The sequence below is a fragment of the Bactrocera tryoni genome, chromosome 4 (genome assembly GCF_016617805.1).
Source record: "Bactrocera tryoni isolate S06 chromosome 4, CSIRO_BtryS06_freeze2, whole genome shotgun sequence".
Lineage (NCBI taxonomy): Eukaryota > Metazoa > Arthropoda > Insecta > Diptera > Tephritidae > Bactrocera > Bactrocera tryoni.
In genome coordinates this window covers 6,661,465-6,677,470 of record NC_052502.1, presented here as the reverse complement: position 1 = coordinate 6,677,470, position 16,006 = coordinate 6,661,465, and the positions used below count along the sequence as shown (strand labels likewise).

Here is a 16,006-nt window from a genome sequence, read left to right as displayed (position 1 = left end):
AAATTATTTACAATTTTTACATTCAAAAATAACATAAAAAAATTAATTTTAATTAAAAAATTAAAATAAAAAAAATGAAATATAATAAAAAAATTATTTTTGAATAAAAATAAAATTAAAAAATTAGTACAAAAAAAATTGAAAAAATTAAAAAATTAAATTAAAAGAAAAATAAATATAATTAAAAACAATATTTTTAATTATAATAAAATTAAAAAAAAAATTATAAAACGTTTGACAATTTTAATATCCAAAAATAATTTAAAAAAAAATATTTTTAATTAAATTAAAATAAAAAAATAGAATTATAATAAAAAAATGTATTAAATAAAATTAAAAAAAATTTAATTTAAAAAAAATTTAAATAAAAAGAATTAAAAAAAAATTATATAATTAAATAGCAATTATTTTTCAATTGAAAAAGTTTGGTAACATTTACAATAATAAAACATAAGTGAGACTAGAAAAAATCTTAATGACATAACATACTCATACACACACACACATATGCGCCAAACAAGTGTCAAATGAAATTTAACATACATACATGCAAACATTTTGGTTGCTCACTCAGCTAATTTTTGGGACACTGAAACACCAAATGACGACAACTAAACGTCAACGTTAACATTTGGACTCGTCATAAGTTGCGATTTACAAAAATAAAATGCGAAAAGTCCATACACACACACTGGCATTTGTCATAGCAGCATGCGTGCATAACTTACTAATAGTTCGCTAAGCTTACAAGCTAGTATCTAATTGCGACAGGTGGCAACGCAGCGGCCAGTGAAAGTTGAGCATAACATTTTCGACCGAAATTTAAAAAAAAAATATTGAAGAATGTCCGAAAATTTTACATTTTTATGAAGTGTCAACTGACTGTTGGCGCAGGCGCACACCTGCCTCGATTATTTTGTTTTGTCTGCCGCTCTCTGTGCTGTTTATGTATGTAATATACGCTTAAAGACTAATATTGCTATACACGCGCGTCCAGTTCTTCGCTTCCCGCTCTCCGCGAGAGAGCAAAGCCTTATACATATACAACAAAATGAAATACTCATACTACAAACTTACACACACTTATATACATATATATAAGTATATGGTACATATGTATATAACTATCTCAATATATGTGGCTAAAAATGCAACGCTGGGCTTAAAAGCAACACCGCACCTAGACTATGCTATGTACATACAGAGGCGAAATGTAAGTAAACGAAATTAAGTTCTTTAGCATTTAGTACATCACATCACATCTAGTACATATTGAATTTGTTTAGCTTAATAAATAAATTATGAATTAGCAAAAAACCCTACAATGCATATATCTAATTAATATTTACTATTTACAGCTCGCAATCAACACACAGCGCTCGCATACGCCTGCGCGCCCCACCTTAGACGTGCAATGTTTGCGGATTTGACGCTGCGGCGCTGGGTTCACTGCGCGCCGCCAGCGCGTCCTCCTGCTTGGGCGCCACCGCCACTTCCACATGGGACGCCGCCAACGCCGCTGACATGCGCAGCGCTTGTGGCGTTTGACTTGGCAGCATCTCTTTGTGTATGAGCACCTCGCGGTCCACGGCGTTGGCTACGGCCTCCATGTGTTTGCGCACGCGCGGCCGCAAATACACATACAAGATGACGACGATCACCAAAAGCACGAGCGGTCCATATTTGCCACATGCGGGATGTTGGTCTAAGAAATTCGCTACCCATTGAGCCAACGGCCGCTCGTCAACGAGTCGGTTACGCAGAACAGAATTTTCATCTTCAGCGGGCGCGGCGACTCCGTCCGTACGACGTGCTGTCACGGTGCTGGTGGCGCTTGACTTTGTTGTAGCTGAAGTTGTCACGGGCGCTTTAAAGCTGCTGCTGGTGGTACTGCTGGCTGTTGCTACATTGGCATTTGGATTGTAGGGGCTGAGGAAGTCTTTGGAGCTGTCCTTTAGTATGCGCATGCGTGAGTCGGTCTCACCCGAGTTGCCGCCGATATCAACCGCGCTATCCGCGCCATACAAATGCGGCATCATGCCCTCCTTGCTGGCCATGTTGCCGGTCTCCAATGTGATCGCTTGCATGCCGTGGACATTGATGTCGCTCAGCTTTTGCGTGTCCACGATCAGTTTGTAAGATCGTCGCATACCGCCGGTCTCCTGGAAAGATAGATAGAAGAGAAAAAAAATTAATATGATTACCAAATTGGAAAAGGATTGTACACAGACAATTTGCTTGTATAAATATAGTTGCAAATAATTGTGCGAATCTTTCTCTTTGTTGCACATATGAACATAAGGGACCTGCTGGCTGCTGCACTTCACCTGCCTGCCATTTCAGTTGTCAGCAAAAAGGCTTGTAAAAATGTTAACAAATTAATTTACAAATGCAACGAAGCGACGCTGAGCGCTTGTTGCGCTCCACACGCATGTGTACTTGCAACATTCATGCAGCATGCGAGTAAATCGCCTGCAGCCGGCTGCCAACGCTGCTTGCAACATGCCAATCGATCAATATTTTTGCTTCGCGTTGTACACTTTGTTCTACACTGTCAATTAGTGTACAAATATTAACAATAATAAGAACAACAACGATTCGTGTTGTTGGCGATTCGACAATTTACGTCAGTAAGTCGGCAACATGAGCAACGGAAAGAATGCAGCAAATCACTCATAATTGCGTGTCATGTCATGGACCTTTGGATACCACTAATCACACCGGTAGGCAAGCACGCAACGGCAAATGAGGAAGTCGTAAGGCCAGGTGGAAAATTGAGAGCGCTCTTATTTAATGGTGGGTAGCGATAATAGTGGAGGCACGATCGAAAAACAATCAGTTTGTTTGTTGAAATATGAAAATAATACTTAATAAACTCGAGTTTAATATTAAGCACTACTCCCAAACTCCGAGTTTATTATTATTTTTTTGTTTAATTGGAAAACTATTGATAAACATTAAATTTGTCCGAAATATAAAAATGGTGCATAAACTCGAGTTAAATATTAAACACTACACATTAACTCCGAGTTTATTAATATTTTAATTTATCATTTGTCATAAATATGAAAATATAATGTTGCATAAACTCGAGTTTAATGTTAAACCCTCTTTATAAACTCCGAGTTTATTACTAATTTATTGTTTAATTGGAAAACGAAGGAAAATCAACCATTTTGTCACAAATATAAAGAAGTAATGTTGCTTAAACTCGAGTTTAATGCTAAACACTACTCACTAACTCAGAGTTCATTGCTGTTTTATTGTTTACGATACAAAAACATTAAATTTATCCAAAATATAAAGAACTAATGTTGCATAAACTCGAGTTTAACACTAAACACTACTCATAAGCTCCGAGTTTATTACCAGACTTGTTTGAATTTATTAAAATATTCACATAGTAAATGGATACTATTCGCTCAAGGAATGCCTTTGCTTCTAGAACAGAACCTTTTTTGTAATAGTAGCAATAGTCTTCCATGAGGTCTTCACTTGATTCAAGCTAGTTCTAAAATAAAAGCCATCAGCATCCGGTGCACAATCTCAAATTTCTACAAGGTGTCACATTGGGCCTTCAGTCTGCGTGCGAGCTAAAAAGCAACTCACGAGATCACTCCAGCTTTCAGCGCAACAAAGACCAAATTAGCTTGGAACTTACCGAGTGATTTCTGGTTTTCGCCTGCGGGCAAATGAAAACTACACATATGTATCTGATATATATTTGTATGTACTCGTATGTGACGCGCCACAATTGAACACGTGTGCTTGCTGGTTGCTGCCTGTTGGTGGCGAAAGCCGCAGACGAACGTTCGGTCGATCGCATGTGATCATGCGATCTTTCTTGTACTTTTGCAGCGCACCAAGACACGATAGAGCTTTGAAAAAAATCAGTAAGAAATTGAAAAGGAGTTTGAAAATGTATTGAACTATTGAAAGACGGAGTGAGCGGCGCGCACACATATGTTTGTACAGGCGCGGCGTGGCAATTGTCAACAGCTATGTTGCAATGATGTAATTAGACAATTAGTGTGGCTTTCACACCCGGCCATAAATGGTCTCCGTAATGTTTGAAAGCGCATAGTGACTCTAGCGCTAGCAGCCGTATGTGTGTGCGCACGCGTGTGGCAATTAAGTGCGGACAACAGCGAAACTGCCGCGGAAATCGTGTAAGCAACAAAAGCGCTAGACAATGTGCAACGCGGAACCAGTTCTACGCTGAGCGCTGATTATCTTTAGCCACGCTATCAGCACAGCGCGCTACGGTGGCAATCAGCGACTTCAACGAAGCTCTATTGTAAATGCACGAGCACATCCAGAGTCGCGGATAAACGCAAAGCGTAGCGTCTGGTTAAAACTGTAGAAGCTTCCAGTACTATTTTCTTCTTGCAATTTCAATTTAGTTAATCCCTTTGTGCATTTATTTTCAGATGATCTCTATTTTTATTCTCTTAATTTTGGATTACTCCGTTGTTGTTTTTGCTTTGTTTTCGAGTGCACTTACCTTATGCTTGCACGTAACTTGCACGTGATATACTGTCTCTGGCCACAGGGATAATTCAACAGTAGAACTATCAGTCAATAGATTGCCCATTAGACCGCCTCCGGAGACCTCCCAAGTGACCAGACACTGCTTCGATGCATTTGTGATCGCCTGATCCCAAGCGATGGTCGTCAGCACCAGCGAGCCCTGGTGCAACGCCGAATTCACGTTGAGCGGGAAGGGGCCCAATTGTTGATCGCAATTGTTCCAGCACTGCAAAAAAAGAAAACGAAACAGAGAGAAGGTATGGTTAGCAAATGAAGCGCACAGTACGGTAATAAAAGCTGGAAATAAAGCAAAGGCATGGCTTAAGACTAGCAGCGCCGCGCTTGGTAAAACAGCAATAAAAATTCGAAAGATCGCAGATGTCGAAGGAGCGCACACGAAAAAGGAAGAGATCAAGAATCGAACCTACTTGGGGTGCAGAGGTGAGGCTTATGCAACTGGCGGCCTGGCGGAGGAGTAGTCCGCAGAAATTTCCTTCAGAATGTGTGTTTATGTGTGTGTGTATGAGTAAAGCGCATTGTAATTGAAATTAATTTGTGGCAAGTTGTTTGTTTTTGCGGTTAAACTGCTGATGCTCGTTGATTGCTGCAGCCAAGCGCAGCGCAGCGCAGCAAGGCAATTGAGGCAGAGTCAAAGTTCAACCGCAGCGTAATGGCATTTAACCCGTTTTAACCCATTTTATGCAAATTACCGCTGGCTGCATGTTGCACGACCGGCAACAGAGCGCACACGGGGCACGAGCTGTAGGGCGGCAGCAGGACTGAGAGGTAGAGAGCGCTTGTTTTGCCTGCTACAAGCGATGCGTTCGTGGCGATAAGTGTTGCAAGAAGAGCGCAGCAGCATATTTGTTGTTGTTGTTGTTATTGTGTGTGGCTTTCTGGCAGCTGAAAACAAATTGTTTTAAATGCTTGTCGACCTATCTACCTGCTAATCATATGGCACATACGCAGCTATTGTGCACCTACAAGTAGGTGGCGTGAGTGTTGTGGCACGAAGGAAATTATGATAAATTCTCTTTGGTGGGTGAAAGGTAGAAAAGTTGCATGCTGCAAGTAGCAATGTGTATGCGATTCGCAGTTGTTTACACTGCCAAATAAGGCTAAATGTGCTGCTGATGAGGTTGCAACACGACGTAGATAAGATGTTGCACAAATGCATGCCTTTTCTCAGTAGTTGCTTTTCTCCCAAAGCCCACGTTGCATCGATAGCAGCGATCTTTATTAGTTTGTCATGCCACAGCGCAATAAAAACGTTGCTGCAGCGAAAGTAGCGAAAAAATGACGTAGCATGCGCGAATGCCGGCCGTACAGTAGCTGTTGCACAGTAGCCAAAGATTTGTGTTGCGCAACTTGGGCAAATAGGAGGGGCAATTTGCGAGCGGTAAACAAGTAATGCAGCAATGCACGTTGGGGCGCAACGTACAACATTTTGCTGCAGATAAGATAAGCGCGGCTTGCAACGGTGGCGCTGCTTAGCAATTTGCCACATGCTGCTGTGCTTAACTTTTTTAAAGGCGTTTTTTGCCTTTTCTCAAATTTTCGGTAGCGAGAATTAAATCTGTGGCAAATTGCAACTTGCAACATAGAGCAACAATAACTGTCGCGCTCAAATGTGTCCGTTTTTTATGTGGTGTCATGTTTATTTTGATGTTATTGATTACATTTTTTAATAGTATTTGTTTATTAACAAGTACTTGGCGTTGCAAAGCTTTTCAAAATGTTGCACATATTTGTTTGCTGAAATTTTGATGAATCTGCGCAGCTACTATGGCATGCATAAACTTTCAACAAGCCAACGCACTTTATGTGCACTTATGCGGCTATAAGTAGAGCTTGACGTCGACTTGGAATTTCGTGGCAACTTCGCGACTTGCACACACACACACGCCGCTTCTTCGTTTGGTTGCACGTACGCAAAGTATTTAATATGCAACTTGCTTTTTACAGGAATGTGTTGCATTAATGCATGAACATAGAACGAAACTTAGATATATGCAAACATGACGCAAGCCCATGTGGCAGCAGCTGTTACTCAAAAATTCTGACAACTAGAATTTGATATGATATGAAAATTGAGTTAGCATGTTGCTACATGTGTGGCAAGTGTACACATTTGCTCCGTGCGCTAGCTGTTGTAATAACGCGGCATGTGCACCCTACATGCAGCATGCAACAAAAACTGTATTAGATTTTTTCTTCGCCAAACTGCTACTACTCGCAGCAGCTCAGGATAATTTCACATTTTGAAGGCAACATGCCACGGACATACACACGCACACAGCCACGCCGCAAAGTATGCTATGCGATGGATACAAGCATAAATATTTAAAAACATATTGAGCGCTAAAGTATACGCAAAATAAATGAAAATAAGTTGTAGCAGCTTAAGAAGTTGTAAGTCAAGTATGCGCTTCCAACAGAAATCCGCTCAGGCAAGCAGCTATGTGCTGCCACGAACGCCGGTTGTAAGAGCGCAAAGTGTGTTGCAAAGTGTGTATGCACTATATTAAATATTTTGTTTGCGGCAACCGCCTGCAACATGCTTCCCTTAAGTGTAAGTTCTGCACATACGCCCCCACCCGCCAGCATGCCTCTTAAAGCCTCGCAACTGCGCGACATGTTGCAACACTACAACACACGATTAGTTTGCCAGCATTTCTTACATATTCTACACAATTTGTGGCATGCCACATCTATGCTGCGACTTTCAGAAAACTCTTTCGCATTATTAAGCATTTTTAATGAAAATTCTAAGCCAAAAACTTCGCAAAAGTTGCCACAATTTAATCAAAAATTGTTGTATGTGCCATGCAACACGCTAATTATGTTGTAAGATAGCTTAAAAGTATTACCGAAATTATTGTCTAATTGCTTGCGCCAACTCCACATTGTTGTTGCCGGTGTTCAGTTGTTGTTTTCACAATTTTGGCACTAACATTTCTCATGAATAGAGAACTGTTTGCAGACTTGGTGCTTTTCCAAAACCAAAGGGGCAAAAAACGTGTTATTATCTCTACTTTGCACACTCATTTCTTATTTAAATAGTGTTTTGCTCAAACTACCGCTTTAATTTCCTTTTAGCTGCAACCTTTTCGCACTTTCGCCGCTGCCAGTTCCGCGCCAACAAACAAATCTCCACAGACTTGCCGCACTTTACATGTGCGGTTGCTCGACTATGCAGCGAATTTCGCATAGTTCACAAAAAAACCAGCTGCAACAACAACACGCGCAGCGAAATGTTGCACAAAGTGCATAATGCATATTATGAAAATATGCGTCGCTTTGTGAGGCAAGTGGAAAGCTCCGCCGACTGGCGAGGCGAAATAAATTCCAAAACACTTATGTGCGCAGCCATAAAGGTACGAATGTAAATGAAAATCCGTGCGGCAAACCAACTATGCACCGAATGTAAATTGGCAGCAAGTGTTGCTCCAAAATGCTGTCATGTGTGCTTGTATGTGTGCTGCCTAGTTGCATGGAGAAAGCTTGTGTGTTTTTACTGTTTTTCGCTTTGTTTTGCTTATTTTTAGGTACGAAGTGTATAACATAACATTCTGTTGCACTCATTATTTTTTATAATACCAGAATATGAGCTGTTGCAAGTAATGAATGCGCACAAATTTGCACGTGTTGGATATGTATGAAAAGGATAAAATTAGCTGTTTTTAAGATTTTAAGATGAGTTCTGACAGACGAAAAGTTATTTTTAAGAAGTAGTAGGCGCTGCCATTCTCAGGTCAGACGACTCTACATAAACGCAACGCATTCGAATTGAGAACGGAGTCAGACTCTCAGCTATCAACTCTTCAGTATTACTCTTCTTCAGTATTCCTCAAAATCATTTGCAGAATAATTTCTGTCACTATAAGAACAAATACAACAACAAATAATAGTCATATGTTCATACTTCGAGAGTGAACTTAAGCATGACTTAATATGGGGGATGAAATGAGCTATGATCGGAGATATGGAGATGATACTGGAAAGATCTACACATCGTCACATAAAATGCAAAACAACGTATCATCACAAATATCGAAAATGAGATTTTTATTGCTTACGATTCACTACATCATGTTACATATGTGTAGCATTAAAATTTTCAGCTTCCGCTCTCAGTTATAACTACTATATGACCAATATATAGGCAATATATAGGCAATATATAATCAATATATACATAAGTGATATATAACCATTTTATAACCAAAACTCAAATTTTGTTTCAATACGAGTGATTTCTATTGCACCGTTTTATCTTCGGTTGTAAATTTATAAAAAGTGATGTTACGTTATTTTGCATTTTAGGTGACGATATATAGCATATATTTTTTTATACTTTAATTACCTACTTATAAGCAAGCGATTCAATGTAATGAGATCTGCTAATAACAGAAATTGAGTCAAGGAGAATTAAATATAAATGACTTATGTTTGAGTTTAAGTGTAATTTTGTTATAAAACATCTAATTTAAGCTAGAAAATTTGCTTAGCAATAAGCCTAAAGATATTACTATACCCATTTCAAGCACCAGCTTTTTAATTTCAATAATATTTGAGTCTCAGAATCGCTGCTTATACCTGTAATGTTATTAAGCATCGGATTTTGGGAAAGAAAGCCACTATACAGTCCCATAACAGCGCTGTTCTTCTACTGTTATTAAAGCCAACAGCCTCAAAAGCAAATTAGTAAAAGCGCTAAACATATGCTATGTATGTAAGAGGCAGCTAAGCGACTTGTATTTGTATGTAAGTAGGTATGTATATGCATTTTTGGTGAAATTTCATAAAAAAGTTAAGCAGTTAGTTGGCACTCACCAGAAAACTGAACGCTTCTGGGATATAACTATTGATATTAGGTGGTGTGATGCACATCTGTAACGTAAAAAAGAAGAAAAGAAAGAAATTTTGAAGTTTGTTTTCGTTTTCTCTTCTTTAAAAAATTCGCTATTTATATATTCTTCACTATTTTTAAAATGAAATTGCATACGACTTTATAAATTAGTTTTACTAGTTTCATTCTTTGTGTTGGTGTGTTTGGCTTTTCATTTGCAAATGCATTTGAGTTTTTAAAGTGAGTGTACAAATAAGAATAACTGTACTACAACAAAAAGCAAAAAGCGACAAGCGAGCGTTGCACTAAAATAAAGGGTGCTCAAAAGCAGGTTTCAGAAATCAATGTTTAGAAAGGGTTGCATTTTTGTGTAAATTTTTGGAAAAAACATTCGAAAATATAAAGGAAGTTGTGGCATAAAAAGCAGGCTTGCATGCAGAGCTATATTTGTCAAAAATAATGAAAATTGGATAAATATTTTAGTTTAAAAAAATGTGCACATGCTTGCTCTATAACTTTAAAGCTGGCTTAGTATAAGTTGCATGCTTTATAATATAAAAAAAAAAATATTAATAAATTTCTCAATTAAAAAAAATGTTTATATTTGCGCTGTAAGTATATTTTTAATTTTCTGTAAATCTTTTTCCGCGACAAATTTTTTTTTTTATTTTTTTCCTAAAATTTTACTTTCATATTGCGCTCTATAAATAAGTATATGTATAAATATATTGTATGGTATACTTATAAGTATATAGTAAATATATATATATATGTATATATATATATAGAACATGTCAATATGATGAGCACGCTGCGTCGCTTGCCAACACTTGCAAGATAAACATCAATATTTGTCATTTGTTGCGAAAACTAAAGCTACACAAATTCATTTTCATGCTTTCGGTTTCATATTTCATGCTTTTGTGTGTGTTTTTGTTGTGTTTAGCTAGCGGTTAAGCGACTGAGGGGCTTTTAAAAATAATCAAAAAGTTATTCAAGAGTTCTCTGCTGGTTGTGGAGTAGGGAGGGAGCATGTGTCAAAGGCGCTTACATAAAAATTGATTTTTTTATTTTTCAATTTTAAGTGATATCTAATTCAATGGAATTTGAGAAAAAATATTTATATAGCATAAATGTCTATACAAAATACTAATATTAATAAAAAATATTTCTTTTATATTATAACAACATTAAATATTTTTTTTATTAATATTAATATTGAAATAATTCTAGAAATCATTTTAGATTCGGACGTAAAGAAAATTCGAAAAACAAAAACATAAATATATAAAAAAATAATAAACATAGATTAATTAAAAAAAATAATAATCAAAATAGAAAAATGAAGAAACATGTAGAACTAAAAACAAAAATTATAAAAAAATTGTAAGAATTAAAAAAAAATTATAAACATTAAAAACAAGAGTAATTAATAATATATTAAAAAAATAATAAAACTATAAAAATAAAAAAAAATTAAAAATTAAAAATTAATAAAAATAGAAAAATTTAAAAAACATAGAATTTAAAAAACAAATAATAAATAAATTATTAAAAATTAAAAAAATGAGAAAAATTAAAAAAATGTATAAAATTTAAAACAATAATAATAATTAAATTATATAAAAATTATAAAAAATATAGAAGAAATAGAAAAATTAAAAAAAAAGTTGTAAAAATAAAAAACAAAAATAATAATTAAATTTAAAAAAATAATAACAGAAAAATTAAAAAAGAAATTAAAATAAAAAAAATTATAATATCATAAAAATATGTAGAACTATTTAAAAAAATGCATATATAACTAAAATAATAGCCAAACTATTGTTTTAAAACAATTTAATTTTATTGCAATAAATATAATAGTATAATAAAGGCAATTTTTTGAGAAAAAAATTAACTCGGTAATATAGAAATTATTACAACAAAAAATTGATTTTTTAATTTTCTCAAAAAGAAAATTTTAAATTCGCCAGCAATCGTATCCCGTCGGCTGCTTTGAAAAGCAGAAATCGCATTTTTCTTGTCGTTCGCCAATCAGCAATAAAATTATGCAAATTAACCAAAAAAAATTCATGTCAAATCTGCTTTGTTATGCTAACGGTAAACACCTAAAGCAGTGTCTACACATACGCGGTGCTCCTTCTTCTCCTCGCCGTACTTCTTCTCCTCCCGCTACTTCTTCACCAACAAAATCTTGTCTAATTAACATGGCCAATTCGGCAATTTGCTGCTGTTCTCCGTTGTTCAACATGATTAGCTGGCATTAGCATTGTGTTTTCGTGTGAACAAAGGTACGAGTCGACACACGAACAACCTGCCGCTCGCTGTTTCGCCTGTCAGTGTGTTAAGGTGTGTTTGTGCGTTGATTACTACATTATTTAAATGCCTAATTAACAAACTAAATATGCATAAATTATGATAAATGTAATTATGGGCAGGTAGTTGGTCGGAATTCATTCATTTCATGCATCACACCACCGCAGCCAACTTAATTCAATAAATGCACGGATTACCACTACACACATACATATGTACATAGTATATGCGGGCGCTTGGGCGCTACCAGGTGTGCTCACCGCACGCAAGGCATGCTGTTTGTTGCTTTTGTTGTCTAAATTATTTTGATTTAATTTAAAACAAACACATACAGCTGTTTTCACTTAATATTTACATTATAAATTTCGATAATTACTAACTAGCACTACTTGCTGTTGTTGTTGCTGTTTTGCAGAGCTAACTAACTGCGCGCAGAGCCGAGTAGCTTATAAATATGCAAAATTGGTAAATTGAATTTGAATACGAATAGCAACGGAAGGAATGAGAATGCTTTGCGATTATATGTGTATGCGTGAGTGTGTGTGAGAGACTGAGGAGAATGATGAGCGATTTATGATTTCACATGAATATTTGACAATTTATGCAATGATTAATGACAATGCAAGAGACCGACTCCGAGAAGGCGGTGAGTGGTGAGAGAACGGTAGCAGTCGACTGTGTAATGAGCGTACGTAGGGCGTAATGAAGCGAGAAATGATGAACCTGACTTCTTGGCTAAGTGAATGAATGGCAGATGGACTGACTGATTGTCGCACGGTTGCCTCAAGTGGCAATTATGGCAAGTGGCATTTACATGTATGATTATGAGTGACATAACATTGGCCGAAGGGGTTTGAAATGGGGCGTTGACAGCTGGCTACGCAGAGGCCAAGTGCGGCGATTAAATGTGCATTTCACAGTGTGACCGACAAGTGCTGACCTAACTGTGGTCGTTGGCTTAATGCGTCTGTTGTAAGATGAAGTGGAGGAAATTTTAATTGAGTCAAAGAGAGTGATTAATTTTATAGCGGAACTGCAAGCAACAACAGTTTAAGTGTGTGAGATGCGGTGCGGAGAGATTTGTGTTGTGCATTTTGGAATGATTTGAAAAGTTTATTAGTTTGCTCTGATAAATGACAGTGAACTGTAGAGACGTGTGCAAAATATTATATTGTTTGTGATGAGAAAGTTGAAATAAAAAAAATAGAAACAATATAACCAAGAATTTTATAACTGAGTTTGAGTTCAAGCTTAAGTGACGGTAATAAAATATGGATAAGATGATTTTAGCGTCTTATAATGTAGAAAATATAATAATATGCATATATATAAATAATAAATATTTTAAATTTTGGAAAAAAATTATTATTTTAAATTATTTTCGTAACTAGTAAACTAAAGAAATGATATATGTAAGTCGGACAAAAAATATATTTTAGCTTTTTCACAGTCAATAAAAGTACCATAAGTTCGGAAAAAAAATTCTAAAAAATAAAAAAAGCAAATTCTTTCGCAATTCCTAAAAAATGATTCAAGTTATGCCCCGAAATACTGAACTCCTCTGTTGCCTGATACCACTAAAGTATTAAAAATACAAATTTAGAAAACATGGACCACATGCCAATCCCAACACTTATACAACACACGCCTGCTTGCTAGGGCGAACTCAAATCAGAAAAGAAAACAAGTAGATGTGCTTAAAGAATTTCCTAAAAATTTGAGGCAATTTCCAAGAATATCATATGACAACTGACATTTCATGTTATGGCTCAAAATTTGTTTACATTTTTTTGGCAGCTACATAATGTCGTGCTGCATGCTACACAGCCAATGCTGAGTGCTGCTTATGGAAAAGTGGTAGTGATTTTGATTTTACATAAGTGGCACTCTCAGCCGTCCAACAGCGTTGGCAGCAGAGGAAAAGGATGTGCACAAGTGGCCATACGAGGGCCCACACACATATATATGTACATACCCATGTATGAGTTTTACATGCACTTGTGTGTGTTTGAAGCAGTATTGTGCTGGGCTCAGCGGCGCTGCGGAGTTTAAATTGTCAGCAAGACAGCACTGGAGAGCATTTTAGGCAAATTGTAGTCATATGTTTTGCATTTTTGTTGTTGCTATCTTTAAAGCACTATAGTTTAACACATGTGCTCTTAAGCAGACACATTTTAGTAGAGTAAAGGCTTGTGCCCGTTAAGTCTTATGTGTACACCAATGTGTTTGTATGTGTATGTATCTGTGTATTTGTATGTGTATGTATGTGTGTACTAGGGACTCATCACTCTCTCATCATCGTCGCTGCGACCCAGCCAGCTAGTCTGTGGGGAGTAATTTTGTGAATGAGTGGAAATTGAAGCCATGACATGAAATTTTAATTAAGTGCTTGTACGTGTAATAGTAAATTCAAACACACACATACCCATAAATATAAATTTACATATGTAGAGTAAAATGTTTGTCATAAAATAGATTTTTGCAGCTGCTTTCGACGATAAACTTTCTTTGGGCGCGCTGCGTTGGCCTAAATAGGCCAATTTTAGTAAGCAAAATTGTCATTGCGCAACTTGACACACATACAATCGTGACACACTCACATAGATATTATATTTTAAATGTTTGTAGAATACATGCACATATATAAGATGTAAATTTTATTTGCTTTGTTTATTGTCGCCTCCTTGACATAATTAAATCGCTCTTAATTATATTGATTCGCATTTTAATTGCATACTCTTAGGGGGTTCGCCATGGTTTTGCGGTTTTTTGGCTTTCTGTGTGCCGCATGTGTAAACCACTACGAAATTGACATGTGAGTGGGGTATAAGCTGTAGCTTGAATTCTGATTTTAAGATTTTTAAAAATTTTTGCAGGAAATTTGGGCGAAGTGAGGAAAATGGAATATTGAAAAAAAAGTAATTAATTAAAAATTAAGTAAATTAAGTGTAATTAAAAATTACATTGAAATTAGGTATAATTAAAAATTAAATTAAGTAAAAATTAAACTGAATTTCCTTTTTTCTTCTAAAATAATTTAGTTAACATTAATTAATTGGAAAATTAAATTAAATATAACTAAAAATTCACTTGAAATTAAGAATAATTACCAATCAAATTAAGTAAAAATGAAGTCAAATTTGCTTATTTTCTTCTAAAATAATTTCATTAACAACAAACATTATTTAATTGTAAATTAAGTGAAATGAAATTAAATTTTATTAAAAGCAAACATGAAATTTGGAATATTCAATAATTAAATTAAATAAACATTAATTTAAATGTGTTTCTTCTGAAATAATTTAATTAACAACAAACATTAAGCAATTGAAACATGAAAAAAAAATTAAATTTAATTAAAAATTAGCTTGAATTAAATATAATTAAAAATTTAATTAAGTAAAAATTAAGCATAATTTCTTTTTCTTCAACTAAAATAATTAAACTAACAATAACATTAAATAATTGAAAAATGAAATTAAACTTAATTTGATTAAAAATTAAGTTGGTTTTCCTTTTCCTTCTTTTTAAATAATTCAATTAACATTTACATTTTTCAATTAATTGCAAAATATAATTAAATTTAATTTAATTAAAAATTAAGTAAAATTCTCTTTTTTTCTTCTCAAATAATTAATTAACAAAAACATTTATTAAAAATTAACTTGAAATTAAATACAATTACAAATCAAATTAAGTTAAATTTCTCATCTTTTTTTTTAAATAATTTAATTAACAATAATTAACAATATTATTTAATTGAAAAATTAAATTAAATTCAATTTAATTAAAAATTAAATTAAGCAAAAATTAAGTTAATTTCTTTTTTTCGTTAAATTCAGAAAGTTATTATTATTTATCTTTGGTAATTGCGAATAAGTTTACGTAATTAATTTCATAGATAGATAGGATCATTCAAAGAGAAAATCACAACACACCTGCAATCATTTTCAATGCTTCAGCGATTTTTTAAACAAATTATATGTTCCATATTTCAAACTAAAAATAGTTTCAAACGTGCCACTTATGTGTGATGAAATACAAAATCTAGAGCAAAAGCCGCAATGATCCGTTAATATATGCCACAAAAAAAAAAATTAAAATTGAGATCTTGCAGCGGAACATTTGTACCACATCAGCAGCGCTTACATAATAATCTTCGATCAATGCGCTGCAGATTATCGCCAGCCTGCGTTGTTCATCAAAACACAAAAGAAAATATGTGGTAATCTTTAATTATGCCCAGCACCCTTTATCATCCGCCAACGAAAATGTTGCTTTCTAACAAATGAAAAATTTAATTGC

General features: G+C 34.9%; 1 protein-coding gene across 2 annotated transcripts in view; it reads right to left on the bottom strand.

The window, feature by feature from the left end:
• Positions 1-409: 409 nt before the first annotated feature.
• LOC120775870 overlaps positions 410-16,006 on the bottom strand; it is a 62,011-nt gene continuing 46,414 nt past the window's right edge. Inside the window, exons 3-5 of one of the 2 annotated variants that reach the window (XM_040106240.1) lie at positions 9,367-9,423; positions 4,505-4,756; positions 410-2,162 (exon numbers count right to left, since the gene is read on the bottom strand). In XM_040106240.1, coding sequence (XP_039962174.1) covers positions 1,404-2,162; positions 4,505-4,756; positions 9,367-9,423 — 1,068 coding nt within the window. In that variant the 3' untranslated portion in view covers positions 410-1,403. The remainder of the gene's footprint in view (positions 2,163-4,504; positions 4,757-9,366; positions 9,424-16,006) is intronic. The other variant, XM_040106241.1, reaches the window with a different exon arrangement.